The sequence below is a fragment of the Neurospora crassa genome, linkage group IV (assembly GCF_000182925.2).
Source record: "Neurospora crassa OR74A linkage group IV, whole genome shotgun sequence".
Classification (NCBI taxonomy): Eukaryota; Fungi; Ascomycota; class Sordariomycetes; order Sordariales; family Sordariaceae; genus Neurospora; species Neurospora crassa.
In genome coordinates, this window is record NC_026504.1 from 1,210,205 (window position 1) to 1,234,113 (window position 23,909).

At 53.0% G+C, this 23,909-nt stretch overlaps 11 protein-coding genes across 11 annotated transcripts; 5 read left to right on the plus strand and 6 right to left on the minus strand.

Annotated features, from left to right (window-relative positions):
- The first annotated feature begins 306 nt into the window (after nucleotides 1-306).
- On the plus strand, nucleotides 307-2,907 carry dpm (dolichol-phosphate mannosyltransferase). Its single transcript, XM_957005.3, has 2 exons — nucleotides 307-646; nucleotides 744-2,907. The coding sequence occupies exons 1-2, from the start codon at nucleotides 531-533 to the stop codon at nucleotides 1,360-1,362; spliced, it is 735 nt and encodes a 244-aa protein (XP_962098.1). The 5' UTR covers nucleotides 307-530; the 3' UTR covers nucleotides 1,363-2,907.
- On the minus strand, nucleotides 1,527-2,666 carry NCU07964 (3-oxoacyl-(acyl-carrier-protein) reductase). Its single transcript, XM_957004.2, has 2 exons — nucleotides 2,196-2,666; nucleotides 1,527-2,139 (listed from the first exon to the last, which is right to left on the minus strand). The coding sequence occupies exons 1-2, from the start codon at nucleotides 2,544-2,546 to the stop codon at nucleotides 1,621-1,623; spliced, it is 870 nt and encodes a 289-aa protein (XP_962097.1). The 5' UTR covers nucleotides 2,547-2,666; the 3' UTR covers nucleotides 1,527-1,620.
- A 276-nt stretch (nucleotides 2,908-3,183) lies between the features above and the next one.
- NCU07963 (hypothetical protein) lies at nucleotides 3,184-4,843 on the plus strand. Its single transcript, XM_957003.2, has 2 exons — nucleotides 3,184-3,368; nucleotides 3,457-4,843. Exons 1-2 carry the CDS (start codon nucleotides 3,256-3,258, stop codon nucleotides 4,295-4,297), a joined length of 954 nt encoding a protein of 317 aa, XP_962096.1. The 5' UTR covers nucleotides 3,184-3,255; the 3' UTR covers nucleotides 4,298-4,843.
- Nucleotides 3,555-6,015, minus strand: NCU07962 (hypothetical protein). The gene is made up of 3 exons (XM_957002.3): nucleotides 5,526-6,015; nucleotides 5,267-5,428; nucleotides 3,555-5,184 (listed from the first exon to the last, which is right to left on the minus strand). Exons 1-3 carry the CDS (start codon nucleotides 5,760-5,762, stop codon nucleotides 4,879-4,881), a joined length of 705 nt encoding a protein of 234 aa, XP_962095.2. The 5' UTR covers nucleotides 5,763-6,015; the 3' UTR covers nucleotides 3,555-4,878.
- An 804-nt stretch (nucleotides 6,016-6,819) lies between these two features.
- On the plus strand, nucleotides 6,820-9,648 carry NCU07960 (MFS transporter). The gene is made up of 4 exons (XM_957000.3): nucleotides 6,820-7,386; nucleotides 7,467-8,951; nucleotides 9,063-9,236; nucleotides 9,298-9,648. The coding sequence occupies exons 1-4, from the start codon at nucleotides 7,341-7,343 to the stop codon at nucleotides 9,366-9,368; spliced, it is 1,776 nt and encodes a 591-aa protein (XP_962093.2). The 5' UTR covers nucleotides 6,820-7,340; the 3' UTR covers nucleotides 9,369-9,648.
- On the minus strand, nucleotides 9,416-11,700 carry NCU07959 (hypothetical protein). The gene is made up of 2 exons (XM_956999.2): nucleotides 10,584-11,700; nucleotides 9,416-10,525 (listed from the first exon to the last, which is right to left on the minus strand). Exons 1-2 carry the CDS (start codon nucleotides 11,209-11,211, stop codon nucleotides 9,699-9,701), a joined length of 1,455 nt encoding a protein of 484 aa, XP_962092.1. The 5' UTR covers nucleotides 11,212-11,700; the 3' UTR covers nucleotides 9,416-9,698.
- Nucleotides 11,701-11,727: 27 nt separating this feature from the next.
- NCU07958 (sporulation protein SPS19) lies at nucleotides 11,728-13,809 on the minus strand. Its single transcript, XM_956998.2, has 3 exons — nucleotides 13,391-13,809; nucleotides 13,136-13,329; nucleotides 11,728-13,076 (listed from the first exon to the last, which is right to left on the minus strand). The coding sequence occupies exons 1-3, from the start codon at nucleotides 13,443-13,445 to the stop codon at nucleotides 12,372-12,374; spliced, it is 954 nt and encodes a 317-aa protein (XP_962091.1). The 5' UTR covers nucleotides 13,446-13,809; the 3' UTR covers nucleotides 11,728-12,371.
- Nucleotides 13,810-14,100: 291 nt separating this feature from the next.
- NCU07957 (hypothetical protein) lies at nucleotides 14,101-16,380 on the plus strand. The gene has a single exon (XM_956997.2). The coding sequence runs from the start codon at nucleotides 14,452-14,454 to the stop codon at nucleotides 16,102-16,104; it is 1,653 nt and encodes a 550-aa protein (XP_962090.1). The 5' UTR covers nucleotides 14,101-14,451; the 3' UTR covers nucleotides 16,105-16,380.
- Nucleotides 16,381-16,600: 220 nt separating this feature from the next.
- On the minus strand, nucleotides 16,601-18,360 carry NCU07956 (pre-rRNA-processing protein PNO1). The gene is made up of 3 exons (XM_956996.2): nucleotides 17,814-18,360; nucleotides 17,438-17,745; nucleotides 16,601-17,374 (listed from the first exon to the last, which is right to left on the minus strand). The coding sequence occupies exons 1-3, from the start codon at nucleotides 18,107-18,109 to the stop codon at nucleotides 17,205-17,207; spliced, it is 774 nt and encodes a 257-aa protein (XP_962089.1). The 5' UTR covers nucleotides 18,110-18,360; the 3' UTR covers nucleotides 16,601-17,204.
- A 226-nt stretch (nucleotides 18,361-18,586) lies between these two features.
- NCU07954 (hypothetical protein) lies at nucleotides 18,587-23,737 on the minus strand. The gene is made up of 3 exons (XM_956994.2): nucleotides 23,475-23,737; nucleotides 22,380-23,169; nucleotides 18,587-22,312 (listed from the first exon to the last, which is right to left on the minus strand). Exons 1-3 carry the CDS (start codon nucleotides 23,491-23,493, stop codon nucleotides 22,297-22,299), a joined length of 825 nt encoding a protein of 274 aa, XP_962087.1. The 5' UTR covers nucleotides 23,494-23,737; the 3' UTR covers nucleotides 18,587-22,296.
- pod-1 (polarity defective-1) lies at nucleotides 18,592-21,902 on the plus strand. Its single transcript, XM_956995.2, has one exon. The coding sequence runs from the start codon at nucleotides 18,789-18,791 to the stop codon at nucleotides 21,207-21,209; it is 2,421 nt and encodes an 806-aa protein (XP_962088.2). The 5' UTR covers nucleotides 18,592-18,788; the 3' UTR covers nucleotides 21,210-21,902.
- Nucleotides 23,738-23,909: the final 172 nt, after the last annotated feature.

A 23,909-nucleotide genomic window follows, 5' to 3' on the forward strand; every position in this document is an offset into this window, starting at 1 on the left:
GTAGTGTGATGTGTACTTCTTCTATGCTCACCTTGTGCCTGCCCGGAGGTACTGAGTCCAATATAGATTTCTGTGTCTTTACTAGCCGAAGAACGTGATGCTCCATGAGATTGATCAGATTCACTGGTTCACGTCGTTTCCTTGGTGGTGTTTCTCCTCCAGTATAGAAAAAAAAAGGGGCCCCGTTCAGACGTCGGGAGCTTATCGATAAGGAATCAGCATCACCGGGCTCAGGGGTAGAAGTACTTGCAGCGCAGCCCTGGCCCTGGCAGGCATTCATTAGAATACAGGGCAGGCACCACGTAGCCTAGCGCTTTTCCAGCGTAACAGCGACCGGGTCCCCTGAGCCAGCCCGCGTAAAGGACACCTCGAACCTCCACTGACTGAATGAACGCGAGCCATCTTCCATCATCAACGGTAGACACCTTCCTCCATTCCTTAGGTTTATCTCGACAATTCAATTCCATCCATTCCTTCGTCGACAGCCGCTCGTTTCACCAACCTCAATAATCTCGTAATAATCAGTCACCATGGCTCCCACCAAGACCACCGGCAAGGATGTGTACTCGGTCATCCTGCCGACCTTCAATGAACGCCAGAACCTCCCCATCATCACCTGGCTCCTCAATCGCACCTTTAGCGAGCAGTATGTCACCACCAGTCCAGTCTATTGCCTTACCCTCATCCCAATTGGCGTTGGTGATATCAATGGTTCCCAGACGCTGACTTGCTCTCAAAACCAGAAACATCGACTGGGAACTCGTAATCGTCGACGACGGCTCCCCCGACGGCACCCAAGATGTCGCCGCCCAGCTCGTTAAGCTCTACGCTCCCCACGTGCAACTGCAGACCCGCACAGGCAAGCTCGGACTCGGCACTGCCTACGTCCACGGCCTCCAGTTCGCCAAGGGCAACTACATCATCATCATGGACGCCGACTTCAGCCACCACCCCAAGTTCATTCCCCAGATGATCGCCAAGCAGAAGGCCGGCAACTACGACATTGTCACGGGCACCCGCTATGCCGGCGACGGTGGTGTTTACGGATGGGACCTCAAGCGCAAGCTTACCTCCAAGGGCGCCAACATCTTTGCCGATACCGTGCTGCGCCCCGGCGTGAGCGACTTGACCGGTTCCTTCCGGTTGTACAAGAGGGACGTGCTGGAGAAGCTGTTCCAGAGCACGGACATCCGTGGTTTCACCATGCAGATGGCTCTGGCTGTTACGGCCAAGTCCCAAGGCTTCTCGATTGCTGAGGTGCCCATCTCCTTCGTCGACAGAGTGTATGGCGACAGCAAGCTCGGCGGCGAGGAGATTGTGGAATATGCCAAGGGCGTTTTGCAGCTTTGGTGGTCCACGTAAACCGGACCAGGAATACCACAAGAAGAACAAGACGGGAACGGTCTTTCTTTCGAAATATATATAAAAGCTAATGGTTGGGCTTTGCCGATGTACAAGTAAGGCTGGGATCTGGGTTGCATGGCGTTTTTGTTCTCGTTCCGCGTACATATCTTTCTGGAGGGCTTCGCTAATTGACTGATGATTATATTGAGGTTTTGGTCATGAATCATTCTGGATATCTTGCGCTCTACGCTACAACAACACACAGCCTCAACCCGCTTAGCAATTCCTGCCGCCCGTCACACTGATAGTCTGCCCAGAGATGTACGAGCTCAGGGGAGAGGCAATGGCCAAGACAGCACTGGCAGCCTCAGTTGCTGAACCGGGTCTCCTGAGGGGGATATCTGCAAAGGGAACCGGCCCTCCAGCCTTTTGGGCATTCTGCTTCTGTGGAATACCCAAAGCAACCTTTTGACCATCAACCTCCACAAACGCACCAGCCTCCTTGTTGGCCGTCAACCGAGTCTCGATATGTCCAAAGGCAATGGTGTTCGCTCTGACACCAAAAGCCGGACCCCACTCCTTGGCTATCGTCTTGCTAAGGCCAACCACACCGGCCTTGGCCATGGCGTAGTTGAGCTGGCCAGCGTTGCCGTGCAGACCGGAGGTGGAAGAGATGTTGATGATGTTGCGTGGCTCGCCGTCCTTGACGCGGAAGAAGGGAGCTGCTTCACGGATGAGCTTGAAGGCGGCAGTACCGTGGAGGGCGATGATGGTCTCCCACTGCTTATCGGTCATCTGTTTCTGTGTTAGCATCAACAGCACCTTTTTCCCGATCAGAGATATTGTACTACCTTGTGAACGACGGCATCCCATGTGAAACCAGCATTGTTCACGATTATGTGAATCTTGCCATTGCCAAACTCCGCAGCCTTCTTCACCAGCTTTTCGATGTAGTCGTCCTTGAGAAGGTCACCGGGAACAGAGATGGCCTTGCCTCCGCTGGCATCGATCCTATTCACAGTAGCTTGGGCTTTGGCGGCGTCGATGTCAGAAACAACAACCTTGGCTCCTTCATTAGCGAAGAGTCTAGCACATTCGGCGCCGATGCCCTGGGCGGCACCGGTGATGATGACTACTTGGCCGGCGAGAAGGCCTTGGGGGTAGTTGAGGTGGCTGGCGATTTGCTTTATCCTGTCCGCCATGGTGGAGTGATGGTCGGGTATCCTATACTTGATTGGAGGGGTTGTGCTAGTCACAGAAACGCGTGAAACTGAAGCTCTGGTAAGAGACCACAGGATCACCGTCAATATGTATACTCCTTCAACATCTTCCTGGAGAGACAAATTCCAGCCGAGGTACATCTCCAGTCAATCATCCCAATCAGCTTCTTATTATCCCTAGTTACCTAATACCCCGCATATTGAACTGAATGTTGCCAATGTCATCTCATCGACGCTTAACCCTTCCCGTCTTGTTGTTCGTTTTGAGATGGAAGAGGAAGGGACTGAGCATTGGTTTCAAATATTCTTCTCCAAACGTTTGCGGACTCAAGATACAATACCGTTCAAATTCAAAACGAATTACCATCATCCACCAGATACTTCCCTTGTTTAAAGACGGCAATACAATAGATAAATCAAGCATGACCGGATCACGGCAGTTGTTGTCGTGGAAATGGTTCCCCAGAGGCCATCAGGGTGTCAAGGCACGACCCGGCACGCAACAGCACCCCTGCCACAGCGTGGGGAAGCCGCTGTGCTGCCCCGCAATCCACTGCGGGACATGCCTTCCAGCAGCGACTCCATCTCATTCCCTTGTGACAGTGACACAAGCGGAATTCGCGATAAACAATACTGGATTTAGCTCTCGACATCCAAAATCAACAAAACACCACAAGAAACATCGACAGAGATGCAGAGAAATAAGGCCGGAAGAACGTCCTCGGGGCATCAGTTCTCACGACTCAAGCCCGCAGAGATTGATCCTTTGGCCGAATACGGCCTCCCCTCAAAGGGAGAGAAGAGGTGATGATACTCTACCCCATCTCTCGCTCCAAGTAGCTCACCTTGCTCTTACAATGAATGCTGACATCATCAACTCCAAACCAAACAGACTTCTCAACCACAAGACCCAAGAAGCCTACTACTCCAAAATTGCCGAGCGCTATCTCGCCTTCTGCACCGACGCCGGCGACCGCGACTCTCTCCAAAAGCAGTTCTCCCGTCTAGCCGTCGGCGAGACCACCAGCACTAACACGTCGACACCGCTTCTCCCAGCCGGCTCAACATCAACACCGCCATCCTCCTCCTCGTCCCACTCCCACGAAGCTTCCACACCCCAACTTCCCCCACCCTCCGACCTCTCCCAGATCCTCTCCGCCCTCCGCAAACTCCGTGAAGCCCTCGTCGCCTCCTCACGCCTCGACGACTTCACCGCACAAGTCTACCTTTTCGCCGTGCGCCTCGGCATTCTCTCTTCCTCCTTCGAGACCTACCTCCCTTCTCTTCTCTACCTCCTGCGCGTCATTCACCGCTCTCCCACGCATCCTTTGACGTCCGTCGAATACCACGAGGTTGTCTCGTATCTTGTGCTGGACACAGCCTGTCGCCGGGGAGACCTGGCCGAGGCGTATGCGTTGAGGAATCGGTATAAACTGAGAGACCCCAAAGTGGATGCTACGCTGAAAGCGCTGGTGACGGATGATTGGGTGAGTTGGAGACGGACCAAGAGAGCTGTGGATGGGTACAGAGTCAAGTTGATGGAGTTTGCGGAGCCGGGGATGAGAGGACATGTCCTGAAGGCGTTTGGGAGGGCGTATCTGAGTGTGGGGGTGGAGTATTTGGAGGAGACGATGGGGATGAAGTGGGAGGACATGGTGGAGCGATTTGGGGTCGGGTGGGAAATGAACAATGGAAGGGTGGTGATTAGGAAGATTGGGGGGAAGACGCAGTGAAGTGGGAGGTAGATTGGATGGTAGTGGCGGTTGAAGTAATGGGAGGGTTATAATGCGGAGGGGGCCTTGAGTTCAGGACACAAACGGGGGTGAGGCCGTGGGTGGTGAAAGCCCGAGGATGGGATAAGAAGTGGATCACGGCTCAGGAGATGTTGCGAGTTGGCGAGCGTGCTTTCATTATGGTGCGCTACATTTATACTTGATACCCCTTTTTATTTGCTATTACGTCTGAGGCTTCGTACAAGTCGAGGTGCAGGGCTGTTGGTTGTGCGACTGCACTGAGCTCCTGGTGTATTTTTGTTGCCAGTTATCATTGGTTTCTTCATATCAGTTGCCGTCCTACGATCCTACAAGGACAAGCAGCCGATTTAACCGACAGCACACGTGGGGAGGGGGTTGACTTCAAGCTTGCTCGCTCGATGAGTGAGGGGTTACACAAGCATTGTATAGCGGTACTTGATCGAAGTTGCCGTGGTATTAACATTTCATTATATCATATCTTTTGCTTCATGCATATCCAAGGCCCGTCACTTCATCATGACCATTACATTATACAGTATTTCCCAAACCCTAATCACCTCTTAAAGGAGGGCAACGGCAGCCATGAGGCCACCAATGGCACCAAGACCGGCAGCGGCAGTCTGTCTGGGGCCGGGGTTGCTGGTGTGAGTGCTGGTAGCCGCGCTGCTGGCAGCGCTCTCAATGCTGCTAACGGCCGAGGACAAGGCGGCGCTGTTGGAACCAGTGACAGTAGTGGCAGCAGCGGTACCGGTACCGGTGGTGACGACGGCGGTAGCGGAAGCGCTGCCACCGGTGGTGGCGGTGGCAGCGACGGTCGCGCAGGTGGCCTTGGTAGGGAAGTTTGTGGCACCGTTGTTCTTGCAGAACTATTTCAAGGTGATGTTAGAAGCCTGATCTGACCTGCTTCGCGATGATCCAGATGTATATTGGAGGACGTCGAAAACTTACGGTGGAAGCGAAACCGGCGGCAGCATCAAGCTCGCTGGCCGAGCACTTCGACAGAAGGCAGCATTGGATGTCCTTGATGAAGGTCTCGTCCGTGCAGATGCACTTGGGGTCGCGACCGCAGTTACCGATGCCGTTGGTGAGGTAAGGGGTGGCACATTCGGTCTGTTTGTTTATGGGTTGTTAATAATGTTCATTCCGTTCTTCAATGGACCTAGATCAAAAGACAGGAGGCGAAGAAGGTGGAAATTGGTAAACTTACAGCGCAAGGTGGGAGGTTACCAAGGTCCTGGGCAGCAGCGAAGCTGGCGAAAGCGAGGGAGAAAAGGGCAGCGGTGACCTTCATGTTTGCGGTGTTTGTGGTGGTGATGATGGTGTTTTGGTGGTTGGATTGGACGTTATTATGAAAAGAGGAAACGGAGCAGGATGAATCACAAGAAGAGAGACAAGAAGAAGAAGCAGAATGTACAACACGATCGGGAATGGGCATTCTCGTCATATATGTCACTCTCTCTCCTCCAATTGGCGATGTCCATTGAAGAGGCGCCAATCAACGCCCCTAGAGTGGTAGCGATGGCCGCGAACCCCTGGCAGCTCGCCTGGCCACTCGATCCAAGCCAGGATGGAGGAGGTACCTGATCACAGTGGTAACACTAGTGGAAGCCAATGAGAAGCTTGAATTGAGCTAAGCAACGTGGTGAGAGATCAGGCAGCCGTTGTGTTGGAACTCGCTCGGTTCCTTTTCAAAAAGGTAAAATGTGTTTAATGTGTATTTACCCGCCCCTTAAACTTTGTACACTACACTAGAACGGAGGACGTCAGCCGTGTTACCTGGAAACCTTAACTGTGTATTTCCGATAATGTTGTGGTGGAAAACAGGAAAGCAAAGGAAAGCGAACCCACAATGACCACTGGAACTGCTGATCGGGCCCGGAGTTACTCCCTCGAACGTCTCACCTCGTAGGGATCTTAGTCATTGATAGGAGACCAGCTGGAATCCGATCTTCGGTATGATCTGAGCTTGGCTGTGTCTGCTTAGCCGCAGTTTCCTCGAAGCCAAAAGGATTGTCTCTACGCATTTGGTAAACCTCGGCGCAGTTTGTTCCCCGTTCTTTTCAAACCTCGAGAATCGCAACTATCCGCAAAGTACTCCAAAAACTATCTGTTGAAAAGCTTACAAGCAACCATCAACATCACCACTACACTACTACCAGGGTGCCCACGTGCCGGGTTATGCCCTGTTCATCATCGGGGAAGATGATGGACACCAACTCCGCTGCACACAGCGCCAATAGAACGGTGGCGAGAGCCCACAACAAACCAAAGTCAAGCTTTCAGGGGCTGGTTCCGGGGTCGGTGCAGTCCCCAGATTCTTTGTCGCGGGTTGCTGATCATCCGAGGCTGAATCAAATAGGTTGAGAAACCGCAGTCGGTCAAGATGGCGGTGGGTTGAGTTGGCTGTCAAGCACTTTATGGGTATTGACAAAGCGAACATAACTGCCTCGATGGGAGAAGAGCGGTATCTCGAAAAGTAAAACTAAAATCATGGCGTTGGGAACCATCACCAGATCCGGCACTCTCAAGAGATTTTGGTGGCTGACATCGGCGATACTTTTCCCGCCAAGACACACTGACACTCGGTGATATTGGCCAGTAAGCTCCGAAGCAGGCGTGTGAAAAGCCCTGGAAAAGGTAACCTTGGGTTTCAACAGCTAGCTGGACGACCAGTCAGAGGCAGTTCTCATCTCCTCGAAATTTCCACTGCCTCTTGACTGCGCCCAACTCGTTGGTCACCATCCACTTGTCAAAGCCAGATCAACACTTGCTTACGTGCAAGTAGACGAGGCACTGTCGACATTCATTCTCGCATTTGCTTATCTCATTGTGATTTTTGGGCGGGTTTCATTGCTTCAGTTCAGCTACCTTGTCGGCACGAGCCGCGACCCAAACAACCAGTCGGTCTTGATCGCGATGCCACTTACACCTTGAAAGCTTCTTGTGCTCTTTATCCAACTTGTTACACACACTGAATCCTACCCGTAGAGGTACCCAGACGTGTCAGAGACCGAGGCACAAGATGGGATTGGGAATTCTCGAGGACCGAGTCCTTGAACATGTCCCTGGTGTGTGAAGATGTTCATAGTTTCCGACTGAAGCCCTCAGCAACTCGGACGACCTGTGTACTAACTAGCCAATCTATCAGGGACAACACAGTATTTCGATGACCCAGAGAGACCACAATATGCCACCGACGGCGCCCATGAACATCTCAAGTGCGACCGAAGCGGCCCAGTGCCCATCGTCCTGGTCCCTCAACCAACAGATGATCCAAATGATCCTTTGAACTGGCCGCTCTGGCGCCGCGACCTCATCACCCTCGTCCTCTCCATCACTTCGGTCTTCGCCACCGCCTTAGGCCCTATCCTCGCTGCCGACACTGTTCTCCTTGTCAGCACCCTCAAAGACGTCACCTTTGTCAAGGCTTCCCTCCTCACTGGTTACTTCCTCCTTGGTTGCGGCGCGAGCGCCTTCCTCTTTGTCCCGTCCAGTCGTATATGGGGCAAAAGACATCTGTTTGTCTTAGGCACAATTCTATTGATTGTCACCAGCATTTGGACAGCTGCTTCGGGAAATAAGAGCTACACGAACTTTCTATGGTCGAGGATCTTCCAGGGCGTTGCGGCCGCCCCCTTCGAATCCCTCGTCAACGCGGCCGTCGGCGACCTGTACTTTGTCCACGAGCGTGGCAAGCGCATGGCCTTCACCAACCTGGCTGTCTTTGGCGGTGCCTTCTTCACTCCCATTCTTGTCGGCAAGATCAGCAACGACATGGGCTGGCAATGGACCTTTTGGTTTGTCGCCATCTTCTCCGGCGTATGTCTCCCGGCCGTCTACTTGTTCTGTCCCGAGACCGCCTACCGTCGTGACCCGACACCGCGCTTCTCGGCAACGAAGAAAGACGATGATGATGCCCCCCAAAAAGATCGTGGGCTTGACCAGGAGCAGGACCAGGAACTCAAACAACACCCAGCTGCTCCCTCCCACCAAACCTCCACCGACAGCACCACCGCCCCCAAGGACGAAGAACACATCCATACCGCAACCGAAGCCCCGGCCTCCACAACTGGCGCTCCCACCACCACCACCACCACCCCACCAAAAGCCACATTCCTCCAATCCCTCGCCCTCTTCAACGGCCGCAAATCCTCCGACTCCTTCTGGAAACTCACCCTCCGGCCCCTCCCCCTCCTCCTGCACCCGGCCTTCCTCTGGGCCTGTCTAATCCAAGGCCTTCTCATCGGCTGGACCGTCTTCATCGGCGTGCTCATGGCCTTCTTCTTCATCTCCGTTCCCTTGTGGTGGGACGAAGTACAAACGGGGTACGCCTACACCGGTGCCTTTGTCGGGGCATTGATCGGCTTCGCTGTCGCTGGTGGACTATCGGATTGGTCGGCGCGGCTGATGACCAAGTGGAACGGGGGTGTCTATGAGCCGGAATTCAGGCTGGTTTTGGTGATTCCGCAGATGGTGCTGGGGTGTGCGGGGCTGTATGGGTTTGGGATTACGTTGGATGGGATGTTGTACGGCAAGTATCATTATGCGGTGCCCTTGACTTTCTTTGGACTGGAGGTTGCGGGGATGGTGATTGGTGCGGTGGCGGGGAGTCTTTATATTGTCGATGCGTATCGTGAGTATCTCTTCTTCTTCTTGTTGTGCTGCTGGAGTGGTGGTTTTTGGGTGGCGAGACTTTTTTTGGCTGGTGTACTGATTGCTGACTGACTTGACTTTCAAAAAACAGGTGACATCGTGATTGAAGGCTTTACGGCGATGATCATCTTCAAGAACTTCTTCAGCTTCGCGTTGACGTTCAAGGCGTGGCCTTGGCTCATCCAGAGCAGTGTTAAAGCTGCGAAGATCTTCAATGCCTTGGGAAGTGTGCAGCTGGTTGTTTGCTTGCTCACCATTCCGCTGTGTAAGTTGATCGAACAACTTTGGAACGTGGATGGACCACTTACTGATTTTTTGATGCTCAGATATCTACGGAAAGCGTTTGCGCAGCTTCTCTTATCGCCATGACATCCTGGAACTTTGCCATTTGCGATAGCCGGCTGGTGGCACCATTATAGTATACGATTTAATCTTTAATATGATACCCTCGTTTTTTGTGTTGTACACAGTGATGGAAGAGAAGATGTGGAGAAGTGTACACGAAGGATTCTCTGGGTATGAGACACTCGCAGGAATGAAATACACAATCACTTCGTCCCTTACGGCCATCAACATCATTCAAAAATCTTCATTTGATTTCATCTCAAGCGGGTAGCTGCTGTGCACTCGCTGAACTCCCCCCTTTTGCTTGCTATTTTCTCATAACATATCATGTCATCATATCAGCATCAACTTCGACAACTAACCCCCCATCGTCCCCTCCAATTTAAGCCTTCTGAGTAGACGAAGTATCCGAAAAGCTAGTCTTGCCAGCCGGAACCTGGAAAACTTCACTGGGATCCTGCTTTCTCCTCTTGGTCAACCTCAGGCCACCTACGCCCAAGATCAGAGCCTGCAGACCAAGCACCACACCCAGGGTAACCATAGCACCAATAACACCAGCAACAGCATTGCTCATTCCATTGCCACTCTTAGCAGCAGCAGCAACACCAGCGGACTCGGCAGGGTAGTAATCAGCGCACTGTCCCGTCTTCTCTCCACAAGCATTGCACCATTCCTTGCTGCCTCCCTCGAGCGCAATCTTGTTCATCTCGCTCACAAAAGTCGTCCACGGCAACTCCGTCTTGTCCTGGCCGAACAAGGGGTATACCTTGGCGGGGTTGCTGTCCGAGGCAGTACCATTGGCGAACAAGAAACGGACAAAGACCTCGTTCTCCGAAGGAGAAGAGGAAGACGAAGTAGTAAACAGCTCAAAAGTCATGGAGCTGGCATAATCGACAATGGCGGTAAAGTCCGACGACACGGCAGGGAGCTGAGAGAGGCCGAAGAAGGAGCCGAAAGTGCCGTAGGGGCCGAATTGGATGTTGAGCTTTTGAGAAGAAGAAGAAGAGATGGAGGAGTTGAGGGTGGAGACAATGTGCGAGGCCAGGACGGAGCCGGCGACGGCGCGGATGGGCGAGGAGGCGTTGTAGCCGAGACCGAACTCGTGGATGTTGGCAAGGTCGGAGAGGGTTTGGAGGTTAGAAGGGGTGAGAAGGTTGGAGGAAGGGATGGAGGTGTTGTGGATGGTGGAGACGTGGATGTAGTCGAAGACTGTTGACGGTTAGCTTCAGGCGAATAGGCTGAGGGGAGGAGTAAAATGAGTACGTACTGCTATAAGCGTTCTTGAAGGTGGCACTTTCGCTGGGGAAGGTTGACTCATAAACAGGCAACAGGCTCTGGTAGAACTCCTTGGTACTCCCCAGAAGCTCGAAGTACTCCTTGCTCTGGTAATACGCCTGGCTGCTGTTCACGGCAGCTGGACACCCGCTGTTTCCCTGCAGCCAGGCACTAGACTCGGCCTGATTGCTGCCGCGGCTCGTCACTGTCGCAGAGTTGACGGGAATATACTGGTACCCGCTCAGAGGAGCTTCGATCGTGGTGCCATTGGCGAGCTTCTGAGAGTTGACAGAGCCAGCAGGAGGGTACAAGCCCTGGAGGAAAAAGCCAGCACTACCCTGGAGAACATTGTCGGCGGGCGCAGTGACGGCAAGCTCAGTGAGATCGGCGAGGTCGGACGAGATGCCGTTGATGCGGGTGGAGGACTTCTCGTCGATGTAGCGGGAGCGGTACCAAGAGCCGGAGAGGTAGACTTGCTCAGCACCGAGAGCAGTAAGCTTCGTTGGAGAGTAGGCCTTGGTGGTGCGGTCACCGTGACGGCTGAAGATGTAGGCACCGAGGATGGTCTCGGCAGCCGTAGCCGCGGGGATGGAGGCGAGAAGTAGAGCCTTGGTGTGCATGGTGACCGACGGGTAATATTATCCCGAACTTCCGAGATGTAATGACCTATGCGATGGATGAGACCCCCAGTGAAAGGCTTGGACAAGAAGAGGAGAGGAACAGTCTCTTGAAGCCCTTGGCAGAGAAGTTTTATTTAAGCTGTCCTAGAGACTTCAACCCACGATAAGAAAGAGATACTATCATGTTCTTGCCCCTCATGTTCAACCAATGATCGACACAGTGGGGGATGGAAACACAGCATGGTAAGCATGGCCAACCCCACTTGGAAAGCTTCCATGTTTTGGGCATCGAACACGGATATAACTTCTTTCTTTTGTCAAGTGCCAGTGGACGAGAAACAGAAAGAGTGGACAGCAGGTGCCACTGAGGAGGAGTCTGGAGATGCAGGTGCTGGCAGGGGGTGGCCAACGATGGAGGACTTCCTCGGGGCATGCTGTGTTTCTCCGCTGGAGCTATCAAGGTGTTGATGATACGACCTTGGAAGCTGGCTAGCTCGGGATGTGTGTGGTGGTGTAAACAGCGATGAATCATCACTTTGATGGTAGCAAAATACACTATACTACAAGTATAGAACAATAAAGTACCGCGGAGAAAGGATTGGTCTGTTATCTACACCACGCATCAGCAGATCTGAAAGTAAACAAAAGACACTCGACAACATCCACATCATTTCTGGACCGCAAACGTAGAATCCCAGTAGATAAGCCCTATAAATCTTGTCAACGGCCCTGACTAACAGGTACTCTCTGGTGGTGGGGTATGTGATCGCGCTCGCCCGTTAAGATTTTTAATGGCAAGGTACCTACCGCCCCTCCCCGCCACCCCCGGCCGAACTGCCGGCAGCGATAAGAGACAGTCAAGGCCCGATGTGCATCATGAACTTGGCTCGGCCCGGAGACACCCGGAACTCACACCTCACAAACTCGACCGATGCCCGTCATTGTAGATGCCCGTGGTTTGTCTGTAAATTTTCTTCGAGGATCTTTGTTTGATTTGCCTGATATAACACCGAACTCGTCACCAGTAGCAGAGAAATATGCAATCACTGAGCACGCCTGCTCCGACCCGAACGCCTTGCAATCATGCTGTCGTGGCATGGCCCGATGGTATCACAAACGCTCCAGTGTGACAAACTGAGGACATTTTCGAACTCCCATGCTTAAAGCTTGGACTTTTGCTTTCTCCCGTCTTTCAGGTTTTTGCTGATCTGGCCAGTAAACAGGAAGTCGGGATACTCCATGCCTTCGTCAATGCCAATGTCGTTTCCTCCCTGTCGCCTCCAGCCAGCGCCATCAACGACGAGAGTGGTACCATTGACATAGTTACCGGCATCACTGAATAGGTAAACAGTGGCGTCAGCGATATCACGGCGGCTTCCCCATCTGCCGCTGGGAACAGCCTTGGTCATCTTCTTCTTGTCGACAGCGCTGCTGGCCAGGCGCTCCATACCCTCGGTACCTTCAATGGCACCGGGAGCAATCACGTTGGCAGTGACACCGTAGGGGCCGTATTCAAGAGAGACGCTGGCCATGAGGGAATCCACGGCGGCCTTGGCAGCGGACACATGGGCCTGCAGGGGCATGCCTGAGTAGTGGAAGGTAGCGGAAACCGAGATGATGCGACCGCCAGTGAGGCCATTTGGGTTGGGGTTCGGGTTCCTGGCAGCCGACTCGATGAGGTAAGGAATAGTGGCCTTGACGGTGTTGAAAGTACCAATGGTGTCGATGTCGATCACAGTCTTGAAGGCGTTAGGGCTCAACCCGGAAATAGGAGCAATGAAGTTTCCAGCGGCACCAGCGATGACAAAGTCGATGGCTCCCAGCTCCTTGACGCACCGCTCAGCGGCCGCCTTGAGGTTGTCGAACTGTGAACTCAGTCAGCGAGACTATTTCAAGTGTGATTCATCCAAGCAACAACACTCACATTCCTGACATCGACATTGCCAATGCCAATGACACGAGCTCCGGAGCGGACCTTGGCGATGTCTTTGGCAGCTTTCTCAGTCTTCTCTGGGTTGCGACCAATGATGCATGCGTCCGCTCCCAGATGGACCATAGCGCGAGTTTGCGCACTGCAGATGGTGCCGGCACCACCGGTGACGAAGACAACCCGGTTGGCTGTGGTGATGATTGTTAGCGACACTGTGATCTCTGCACAAATAGTACCTCCGAGACTTACCAAAGATGCCGGGTGCCCATACGGAGCTGAGATATTCTGACTTTGGGACACTCATGTTGGAGGTGGGTGATATTGACCGCCGATGGAAAATATTATCACTAACAAATAATGGCTGTTGATGTTGCTGATGGAAGTAGTCAAGTAAGGTAGAGAGGTAGATAGGCAAGCAACCGAGATGGGTAGAGGTAGAAGACAGAAACAGATGGGGTATAGAAGACAACCAGATTATCGAGATGAGACTCCAAGGAGGACCTTCAACACCACGTACACCGTTTCATTTGTTCCTTTTGGCGAGTTGCGAACTAAGTCTAGTGCATGGGGCCAGACGGGTGTTCGAGAAGGGATCTCCATCTTTGCCCCGTCCGCGGGTGGTGGTGGACTCGTTGTGCCCTGGTGGTCACTCGGCTCCTCAGTGTCAGTTACCTACCGGCGCTGTCACTTCCTGATCAACTGAAGCGTCGGCGCTCGCTCAGGACTCGTTCAGGGCAGCTTCAGTTGCCGGCGGTACCTCCCTTCACAGTACGCGGTTTACCTCGGCTAAGACCCACCTTTTTTTTCCCTAGGTTTCTCCAGACGGGACTGGCCCAGCCTTGCAGTCCCCCACACGCCCCGCAGCACTGTCTGTTTAGTGACCACACTGTGCGCCGCCCAGCGAAAGTTCGGATGGTCTGCCGTTAGCGGATCGCATTTTGCGCCGGGGTTGCACCAACGCCTTCTTTTTTTGTCCAGCCTCGTCTTCTTTGATTCACGATATCTTCAACCTAACAGCCGCCCTTCGTCTATACATGGACAATTGTACGGACCTGCACGTCCGAATTTTCGACGCGACTATAAACAAGCTTTGAAAACAAGCAACAACCGATCTCTCGCTTCTCCCTTGAACAACAATCAATCCATCACCACCACCCTGTTGGTCATCCCACTTTCCCGTTTTCTCTGCGCACCCGAACCGCATCTACATATTACACTAGGTTTGCGATTCATAACTGCGCACCACCTCACTCTCACATTTCTTTGCACACACCAATCTCTCAAACGTAGCACATCACCACTTGCCCACCATGGACACGGCAACTGACGTACCAAAGAAAAGGAGAGCGCTGCCCTTCAAGCGCACCGTTGCACGCACACCAGCCAACGAGCCACCCCCAAGCCATGCGCCAGAGCACAATTCTGACCAAGATGACCCTCTCGCCCTCTTTCGGCGATCAAAGGATGTTTTCCCCATGGTCCTGGAGGACCTGCAGCGGGCATCATCAGAGGAAAAGGTGAAGCCTTCCGAGTCGCCAAAGGAAGGGCATGTCAACAAGAAAAGGAGGGTGTCGTCCAATGTCGAAGGTGACAATGAAGCACCTCTCGGCGCCAGCTCTTCGAGCGTATCAGCACTGAGTAGGACGTCTGCATCGCGCGTTGACTCCGACGATGACGACCTGATCATGGACGTCAAGGGTAAAGGGAAAGAGATCGTACGGCCCGACAAAGCCCGGGTACCGACTCCCCGAAAGCCTCTTTCAACCACACCAAGAAAGTCGGGGACGCCATCCAAGAAACGCTTCGCCTTTAGCGACGACGAAGACGATCATGGGAAGGACGACCTGTACTCCCCACATTCAAAGCGCCGCAACCCCGACCGCTTCTCTCCAAAACCTACCGCACTCGGCCGCAGCACCCGGGCCACTCAGCGCGGCAGGTCGCCGCTGGAAGGTGTTGAGACCTCCTTCAACCTCCCCGGCGCATCCTCCACCTCCAAGAGGAAACCTTTTCAACCCGCTGCCCTCGACTCCGACAACGACTCGGACCTCGAAGTCTCCGAAGTCCGCCCCAAGAAGCGCTCCGCTTCTTTCTCATCTTCTCCACCACCAGCACCATCCGCAACCGACCCAGATCATGAAGCCACTATCGTCGCCGATAAGGCCGACGACGACGATGATTTTGCGAAATGGGTCACCAAAGCCGCGGCGCTAGAAGCCGACCAGGCCAACTGGACAATTGACGTGCTAGTCACTTCGCGAATGCCACACACCAAGCCGCTTACTGCGCGGCGACGGATGAAGCAAGGTCTCAAGCTGATTTTAGACACGTGGATCCGACAGCAGGTGCTCCACGGTTGCGAAATCCCCGAGGACATGGTGGGCAAGCTGTTCTTGACGTTTAAAGGGAACCGAATTTACGGCAACAGCACCATTGCTTCGTTGGGAGTCAAGGTGGACGCCAATGGCGTGTTGCAGCTGCCTCCTGGTGCCATGACGAGCCGAGAGGCCATGGAGGGGTATGTCATCCAGGGGGGAAAAATTGGACTGGTGTTGGAGGTTTGGCACGAGGAGTTTTATGAGGAAGAGCTTACGAAGGAGAAGAGGCGGAGGGAGAGGGAGTTGGGGCTGATTGACGATGACGATGACGAAGACCAGCAAAGCGGAACTGGTGTGTCTGGTGCCAATGGATGGTCCAGAGGTGGCAGTGAGGCTGCTGAGGTCAAGAAGACCAAGATCAAAGTGGTACTCAAGGCCAAAGACCTCCAACCGCTCAAGATCGCGGTTTATGAGGATACGCCGGTCAGTACCATGGTGCAGGTTTTCCGGAAGCAGAGAGATATCAAGCCGGAGCAGACTGTCGTGATACAGTTTGACGGCGAGGAGCTGAACGAGAACATGCTGGTTGGGGCGATGGACATTGAGAGGGACGAGACCAATCAGTTTGAGGTCTACATCAAGTAGTGTATGACCTGGAGAATAAACATGGAGACTGGGTTTTGGGAGACGTTATTCGCACATTTCTTTAGCTGTTATGGGGTTGGAGTTTACCGGGCTTATTCGTCAGGCCTACGAAATCGGCGGTGACTAGTGGATTATTGTTTTTGCTTAAAGTTGTGACAGATGATTACGGAGTTTGGAGTGTTGCAAGTCCTTCCAGGACACGGTTCATGGTGCGGAGGTGGTACCCTAGCTCTTCAGAAGATACCCATACGTATATCACTTTTTGCTACGTCTTGCCTTCACTTTATTTCAACAAGCTTGATGAGTCATGGGAGTTGGTCAGTCAGAGCACAAAAAGAGCCTCCTCGGGTTAAGATGGTCTCATCCCACCTATCGTAGGTGAATATCGAGGGGTTTGACTATGCTCTATCTGCTATTTCGATATACGGTTCGCCATCTGGACTGTAAAACAAACAAGACCTTTACTTATGCGGAACAAGCGAGATAAGAGAATGGATGGAAATAACTACTACTTGTATGACCTGAAGAAACCAATCTATCGTGGCTCACCTGGCTACATTGGTGCCCATCACATCAGCTCCTTACATTTTGCTTGATTTGCCGTCACCATGGAATTGAACCTCAACCAAATGAGCGCACTGGATCAGTTTCCCACATCACTTTCTCTGCACAATAATCGACCTTGCCAGCCAATATGCACTAAACCGCCTTTTGGTGAATATCTCTGTTCATTGTCTTCTCTTCTCGTCCTCCGGGTATAGATCATAACCACACATTGAAAGATTCGCAAGGCGGTAGCTCCCCAATATCCCGTCCTCTTCCTCCCGCTTCTACACACCTTCGTAGATATCCCCAGCATGACTGACTGAATCGCCCATTTCAAACTCTCCAAACTCAAAGCAAAAGCATAATGAACTCCTAAACGCCAGAACCCTTTTTAAGCGTAGCTCCCGAAATGCCACCTTCGCCCCTTATGTGATGAAAACCGTCGATTTTTTGTTGACTGAACCATGCAGCCCCGTGCGTGAACCATTCATTAGGTGAGAATAGCGGCAATAGAAGTGTAACACATTGTTGCCGTTTTTCGTGAAAGAAAGAGCTTAGAATCTCTCCTTTTGCCTCGAGGCAATGATCCGGAGGTTGTTGTACACCTTGCCGGGCTGGTGTCCGAGAATGAGGGAGACGACGGACTCGCGGGCCATGCCAATGTTCTCGAAGGCACCGAGGATATGAACGCGGGAGCCGGCGAGGACGATTCTGGTTTTTGTGGCTTTTCACATCTTGTCAGTACTTCTGCGTCATCTCTTCCATTCTCCCATAATGGTGAACGTACCATTCTCAATCGCAAACTTGGTCTTTCCGTCCTTGCCTGCAATACGACCAATCGCACGTCCCAGAGCATCGGGGCCAAGGGTCTGACGGACATCCTTGACATCGAAGGACTGGATATAGAGCGAATCGAGACGGAGCAGGGCAATGGCGTCGTCAATGTCGAAGCCCATGGCGAAGGCGGAGACGAAATCGGCACCCATCTGCAGGGATTCGGGGGTGGTGGTGTGTCTGCTGGAGCGGAGCTCGACGCGCTTCTCCTTGATGTTCATGCGGACCTGGAGCTTGCAGTGCTCTACAAGTGGGGGGTAGCTGATTGGAAAACAGTCAGTCTTCCTTGCCCAAACATTCACACATGTTTCCGTAGTTTTCCGTCTCACATCTTGGTCCAATTGGCCTTGAGGGCCGACATGCGGTTTGGCGGGATACCAATTTTCCTGGTCTCTGCGCGGCGAATGATCTGGACGTCCTGGCCGGGGGCGAAACGGGGGCGGCCCTCCTCGTCTACAGCCATCTGCACATCTTGGTCATTGGAAGGGGGAGCGGCGGCGCTGGGATCGGTGAGGTTGACGGCCTCGTTGACATCGAGAATGAGCTCGTCCTCTTGCTCGGTCTGGATAGGAATCTGGGCGGCGGGAGCCTTGACAGGCTGACGAAGTGCTGTTGGCGCAGGCATGTTGGGCGAGATGTGTTGTTTATCGGTGGGTGATGGTCAAGGGGCCGAGTCGGGTTGTTTGTTGATTAAAGTCGGTAGTATTTTGGGAAATCGCCGGCCAAGAGTAATGGCAGATTTTTCGAAAATCGGGTGGAGGAGAGACTGGTGACGGGCGACGAAAGAAGTGTCGGGATGCTGGGTTACAGTCGTGAATTGCGGAGATCTGGGAGTCGAAGTTCTGCCTTTTTGCGCCGTCGGTCTCTAGAATTTTGATGTTTATCGATTTTGATAGCGCAGAGGGGAAATTCTTGACAAAAAGCAGTGGATCCACAAAAGAGTACCCAAGTGAAGCTTATCGATTGGCTGCATGGGGGCTAGGACCCTTGCCAATCGCAACGCCCATGCACTAACAGTTACCGAGGAATCCCTGTAATCCCAAGGTTAGCGTCATTGACGCACTTTTGACGGGGACCTGGACCGGCAGCTTTTTCAAACTCCAGGTTCTTGGTCAGAGCAGGAGCACCATCATATGTCATTCTAGACTCGGCCCACCACCAAGCAACAACATCTGATTTTCAGCCTCGAGGACCGACCATGGATACGGCACCGAGCTGTCGTCATCACCATCGTCGCTGAAAACATAGGAAAAAAAAAAGGAACAGGTCGGTCCCTTACTCGGTCGACAGTATGAATTTCAACAATGTCTACTAGCGCTACGACGACCCAGCTGGGCCGCCAGCTATGGTCTTCAGTACGAGATCTTCACACCACCTCGAATCTCTTCACAGCCGCGATACTGCTTCCAACTTGTCAGCCATTACTGAGTCGTCAAAGTCTTGGACTTGGCCCCTCGACATCGCTGGGGTCCCATCAGCGATACGGACAGCAGCAGAGCACGCGACAATTTACCTCTTCCGCAAGTCGCTTTTTCTTCCCAGCAACAAAATCGCAAAGACTACACTATCAACAGTCACAACCATCCCATAATGTCCTACGAAGCTGTACCTCCGGAGGCCTACTCCTCCTTGGGCTCACCACCAGCCCCTCTCCAACGAGCACGGTAGAGGCATCCGCACTATCCGGCAATGCCGCGCAAAAGGCAAAAATGGGCCACTTGGCTCGGCAGGCTTTACTCTTGCGAAGGATACGACAGAACACCACGACCACAACGTTATGCAAGACAGGAAAGCGATTCCAAAGTTCGGGCAAAGAGACCAAGGGTGATCATGACGAGACCAAGGCCGAAGCCAAGTCTTCTACAATTTCTCCTCAGCAAAAGTCCGAGCAACCACAGCAGCCACCGAATACCGAGACGGCTTCCGGTTCTGGTTCCCAGCCGACTCCCGCACATGAATCAATAGCAGATTCCATGTCTAAATACCTTCACCTTCCTCACCTCCCCCATTTGCCTCATCGGCCCACAAAAGAAGAGCTTCTGGCGGCAGCAAGCGGGTTCTGGTCGCGTCTCAAGGTCCGATTCAAGTGGTTCTCCATCAGGAGCATGCGCCCCTGGAACGCCGACGAATGGGGAGCGTTTGTGTCCTTCTTCTTATTCGGTCATTTGGTCTGGATTCTTGTTGGCACAACTACCTTCTTCTCCCTCATCATCCTCTTTATCAACACGGTGTTTGCCCAGGAAACGCTGGCCAAGTGGATCGGAGACTACCTGACCCAATCTGCTGGCCTTACTGTTGTCTTCGAGTCGGCTATTGTGCCCAAATGGGGAGATGGTGTCATCACTTTCCGCAATGTTTTCGTTTCTCGGAGACCTGGTCAGCCCAAGTCTTCCGTCAAGAAGGGTTCTTCCGAAGCTGCGGCCGAAGCTGCTGCTGCTAAACAAGCCGCCGAGCAAGAAGGCACTGCCGTGGAAGAGGACGATGGCAATTACACACAGTTTGACGTCACTATAGACACCGTGAACGTGGCTTTATCTTTCCTCAAATGGTGGAACGGAAAGGGTCTCCTCAAAGACGTCGAAATAAAGGGTGTTCGAGGCGTTGTTGACAGGACTTCGGTTGTCTGGGGCAACGAGGACCTCAACCCCCTTGACTTCAGACAGGAACATAACCCTGGCGACTTTGAACTGGATCACTTCAAGATGGAAGACTTGCTGGTCACCGTCCACCAACCGGGCGGTTTCCGGCCCTTTTCCGTTTCCATCTTCTCCTGCGAGCTGCCTCAGCTACGAAAACAATGGCTGTTTTATGACTTTTTGTCAGCAAATCACATGTCCGGATCATTCGATGGATCACTATTCACCATTCATCCCAGACAGATCCACGGTGTGTCCGCAGCAGATAACGGCCGTCACCACCAAGACGAGTTCGGTTCTCCCTCGGCCTGGAAGAAGTTCTCCCGACTACGGATTGATGGGCTGAAGATTGACCACTTGAACCGCGGTGTAGAAGGACCGTTTGGCTGGATTTACGAAGGCAACGTCGATATGATTGCCGACATCATGTTCCCTGCGGATCCTGAGGAGGGTCTAAGCAAGGTTGTCGCCGAGTTTTACGACAAAATGGAAGAAGCCGTAACCAGCAACCGCTACCTCAAGATTCTAGACGGCAACATTTCTCCCAACAGCCGAAGCAACACCAACAGCCCCACCCTCGAAAGCGGGCCAATTCCGGAATCTGCCTCTGACATCGACCTCACCGGCCACCACGACGAGCTCCCCACCTCGGAGCAGCACTTCCCCCCCTTGATCCCTCCCGCGACTCCCAAAGAGCCAGCCCCGATTGAAGAAACTCCCTCCTATCTAGTCATGGACCTTCGCATCCACCTCAACGACGTCCGCGCCGCTGTCCCTCTGTTCAACAACCCACACATGAGCTACGTGAACCAAGCCCTAGTACGGCCCATCGTCGCCTACATCAACGCCAAGCGCACCTACATCCCCATCAGTTGCCGGATCGTAAAGCGGCTGACGGACTTTGACGGAGCTTGGACCGTTTGGGACTGTGGGCTGATGGACGATATGAGCGCCGAGGTGTACCGTGCTTTTGCCAGAAACGTAGAGGATCAGCAAAGTAGGGTGAGGAGATTCAAGCGCGTGGGACTGTGGACGGTCAGTCTCGTGGTACATGCGTTGCTGGCTGGCGTGGCGGGAGACTTGATGTGAGCCGTCATTGGATATGACACTGACGATTATAGACTTTTGCCTGTATTTTATCAGGCGGGTAGAGGAAAAGTCTTGTTTTGTGACGATATGGGGTTGTGTTGTACTATCCTTTTTTCTCTCTCTCTTCTCTACTTTACTTTACCGTGAGGGGGTTACCATACCTTTCCAAGCGGTATTTCACTGTACTATACATACATCAAACATACTTATATGGCTCTGAAAAACAGGAGCTCGAAGGAACAGACAGGCAGGCAGGCAGGCAGGCAGGTTATGGTTATGAACAGGAGGGAGGGGATTTGAAACTGGTTTACGCTCTTAATGACCCGGACGGATCGAATTACTGGCTGGAATCATATGAATGCGGGAGGCGAGGTGTTTTGTGTGCCCTGGTTTTGTTGTCAGTGATGATGGTTGCTCAGGGCAGATCAACATCGCGATCGGAGTTTTAAGTGTTTTGATTAGGGTACAGCAACATTGTCTGAAAAGTTCACATGGTGTTCATGGTCGGGAAATATCACCTGTTCACTGGTGTAAGTTTCTGAGAGGGTTCTGAGATGGTGACTGAAATAGTGTTGGTTGTAATTTTAGCCATGGCATCGATAAGAGAACCTCACACCAGGATGATATGCAGCCTGGACTTTCGAAACGTGATGCTCGCCTTCATTATTGAATGCACTCTAAATCTACTTTCCCCCATGCTATATGGTATCTGCTGCCTTTTCCCGTCACCCCCAAGTCGCGACTCGATCAGTGCCCCAAGAGGCCATCCTCCTTTTTTCGTCCAGTCTGGCACTGATGACGACTCTGATCCCTCATGCATCCATCCAAGACATCATGCCACTGAACCTTACGTCCGGACGGCGGACGTGCCGTGACCGTTGCGCGGGTGTCGTGGTAGTCTACGCTTTCTTTTTACGCCATGAAACACACGCAACCGCTACTTTTTTGCTTCGCTCCGAATGCTTCCCGGGTGAGATGAGTATTATACCTGGTGAAGGGGATGATTCTACATCCCTTGATGGGAAGAGGGACTCGAGGCCTCTCTTCCTCACAAAGCGAACGATTGTGATTTATCGGTAGAAATCTTTCACATGAAGTCATCACTAGAGCGAAACGTTAGCAATCGTTCCCCACGCGTATCTTTTCTCACTCCACCTCAAGCCAACTTACTCTCCGAAAGCATCATCATCATAAGTGTCGTGGGCCTCAGCAATGGCACCACCACGACCAACACCAGCGAGCGAGGTCTTTGTCTTGGCAGCCTTGCTCTTCTTGCCACCCTTTTCGGCAGCCTTCTCCTCCTTGAGCTTCTCGTTGCTGAGAGCAGTCAAGGTGCTAGCAATCTTCTTGATCTCGTCGCTCTTGAGGTCCTTGGCGAGCTGCTTGGAGAACTCCTGGAGGAAGAGGGTGTAGTGCGGCTTGGGCGAGAGCTTGCCGATCATGGGGCCAAGAGTGGTGCGGAGGGTCTCAAACTGGGTCTTGGTGGTAGGGTTGAACAAGGCCAAGGTCGAGATGTCGATGGTGTTGTTGGGGTCCTTGGGGTCGATCTGGACAATGGTGCCCTTGCTGACGACCTTGCGGTCGTTGCTGATGCCGATGCCGGCAAACAGGTCCTCAGCGTGTTTAAGATCGGACTCCTTCTGCTCGCGGCGGAGGCGCTCGCGGCGCTCGGCCTCGGTCTCCTCCTCCGCGTCCGAATCCTCAGCCAGCTGGCGGGCGCGCTCGGCCTGACGCTCGGCGATGCGCTGCGCCTTGGACTTCTTGTTGGCGGCGGCTTCGGCCTCAGCCTTGGCCTTGGCCTCGGCGGCCTTCTTCGCCTTCTCGCGCTCTACCTCGGAGTCCTCGGCGGCATCCCACGAGTCGAGAACGTCGCTCTCGTTTCCCTCCTCATCGTCGAAGCGGCGGCGGCCGGGGGCAAGGACAGGCGAGTTGGGGGCGGAAGACTCCTCCTCTTCCTCGTCTGTGGTGATGAGGGGTTAGTTAGTCTGGGTTTCGAACAGGTTGTGGTGGCGCAACAGGAAAGTCGATGCAAGAGTTGGTTCTGGTTGATCTGTATATATAGGCTGCGTCGCTGAAGTCCAATTCGCCTCAAACATGGAAGCCTCGAGGCATATGGCAATGTTAACAGCGTCTATCGCAAGCCGGCGCAGGCATCAGGCAGCCTTGTCACGGCGATCGCGGCCGCCCACTTTCGCCGACATACACTGTTCGCGGGGTTCGTCTTGCGCAAAGAGGGAAAAGGCAAGGAGAGCGAGGAAGACTTACCCCACTTCTTTCCAGACATGTTTGCGATTTGGTAGTGACGATCTAGAAAACCGAACGGGTCTTTGCGACAACGATGTCTGGCGCGACGAGGAAAAGTTTGCGTGCTGTGGTTGGTTGTGTCCAAACTGCAAAAGAGAAGCCGATCGCAGTCTTGAGAAGTTGAAAAAGCGAGCAGGGGTCAGCCACCTTGAGTGTGGTTCCGTTCGCAGTGGGCAAAATAACTAGGTATTGTTAGCGGGGTTAGAAGACCAACAGTGAAACAGCAACAGCGTTTCACAGGTTCTTCAAGGTTCTTTAACGTCTAAGATTTTAATACAATGCCAAAACTGCCAGGGAAAAGGGCTTTGTGACCAATTGGATTTCATTGAGAAGATGCCCGATGAAGATGAGGAGGAAAACCAGAACCTCCAGACGCCTGGGGCGGCTAGTCTTCAA

Excerpts from the sequence above, each read along its gene's own strand:
- NCU07959 (XM_956999.2), bottom strand. The coding sequence starts at position 11,211 with ATGCACACCAAGGCTCTACTTCTCGCCTCCATCCCCGCGGCTACGGCT. Across the intron at positions 10,526-10,583 it reads CTTCAAGAACGCTTATAGCA|TCTTCGACTACATCCACGTC; the intron begins GTACGTACTCAT and ends AACCGTCAACAG.
- NCU07956 (XM_956996.2), bottom strand. The coding sequence starts at position 18,109 with ATGCCTGCGCCAACAGCACTTCGTCAGCCTGTCAAGGCTCCCGCCGCC. Across the intron at positions 17,746-17,813 it reads AAGGCCAATTGGACCAAGAT|CTACCCCCCACTTGTAGAGC; the intron begins GTGAGACGGAAA and ends TTTTCCAATCAG. Across the intron at positions 17,375-17,437 it reads CAAGTTTGCGATTGAGAATG|CCACAAAAACCAGAATCGTC; the intron begins GTACGTTCACCA and ends AGATGTGAAAAG.
- NCU07958 (XM_956998.2), bottom strand. The coding sequence starts at position 13,445 with ATGAGTGTCCCAAAGTCAGAATATCTCAGCTCCGTATGGGCACCCGGC. Across the intron at positions 13,330-13,390 it reads ATGGGCACCCGGCATCTTTG|CCAACCGGGTTGTCTTCGTC; the intron begins GTAAGTCTCGGA and ends TCATCACCACAG. Across the intron at positions 13,077-13,135 it reads GCAATGTCGATGTCAGGAAT|TTCGACAACCTCAAGGCGGC; the intron begins GTGAGTGTTGTT and ends CTGAGTTCACAG.
- NCU07960 (XM_957000.3), top strand. The coding sequence starts at position 7,341 with ATGGGATTGGGAATTCTCGAGGACCGAGTCCTTGAACATGTCCCTG. Across the intron at positions 7,387-7,466 it reads AGTCCTTGAACATGTCCCTG|GGACAACACAGTATTTCGAT; the intron begins GTGTGTGAAGAT and ends CCAATCTATCAG. Across the intron at positions 8,952-9,062 it reads TTATATTGTCGATGCGTATC|GTGACATCGTGATTGAAGGC; the intron begins GTGAGTATCTCT and ends TTCAAAAAACAG.
- NCU07964 (XM_957004.2), bottom strand. The coding sequence starts at position 2,546 with ATGGCGGACAGGATAAAGCAAATCGCCAGCCACCTCAACTACCCCCAA. Across the intron at positions 2,140-2,195 it reads GGGATGCCGTCGTTCACAAG|ATGACCGATAAGCAGTGGGA; the intron begins GTAGTACAATAT and ends ACACAGAAACAG.
- NCU07957 (XM_956997.2), top strand. The coding sequence starts at position 14,452 with ATGGACACGGCAACTGACGTACCAAAGAAAAGGAGAGCGCTGCCCTTC.
- pod-1 (XM_956995.2), top strand. The coding sequence starts at position 18,789 with ATGTCTACTAGCGCTACGACGACCCAGCTGGGCCGCCAGCTATGGTCT.
- NCU07963 (XM_957003.2), top strand. The coding sequence starts at position 3,256 with ATGCAGAGAAATAAGGCCGGAAGAACGTCCTCGGGGCATCAGTTCTCA. Across the intron at positions 3,369-3,456 it reads CCCTCAAAGGGAGAGAAGAG|ACTTCTCAACCACAAGACCC; the intron begins GTGATGATACTC and ends CAAACCAAACAG.
- NCU07962 (XM_957002.3), bottom strand. The coding sequence starts at position 5,762 with ATGACGAGAATGCCCATTCCCGATCGTGTTGTACATTCTGCTTCTTCT. Across the intron at positions 5,429-5,525 it reads GTAACCTCCCACCTTGCGCT|ACCGAATGTGCCACCCCTTA; the intron begins GTAAGTTTACCA and ends ATAAACAAACAG. Across the intron at positions 5,185-5,266 it reads CCGCCGGTTTCGCTTCCACC|TTCTGCAAGAACAACGGTGC; the intron begins GTAAGTTTTCGA and ends ACCTTGAAATAG.
- dpm (XM_957005.3), top strand. The coding sequence starts at position 531 with ATGGCTCCCACCAAGACCACCGGCAAGGATGTGTACTCGGTCATCCTG. Across the intron at positions 647-743 it reads AATCGCACCTTTAGCGAGCA|AAACATCGACTGGGAACTCG; the intron begins GTATGTCACCAC and ends TCTCAAAACCAG.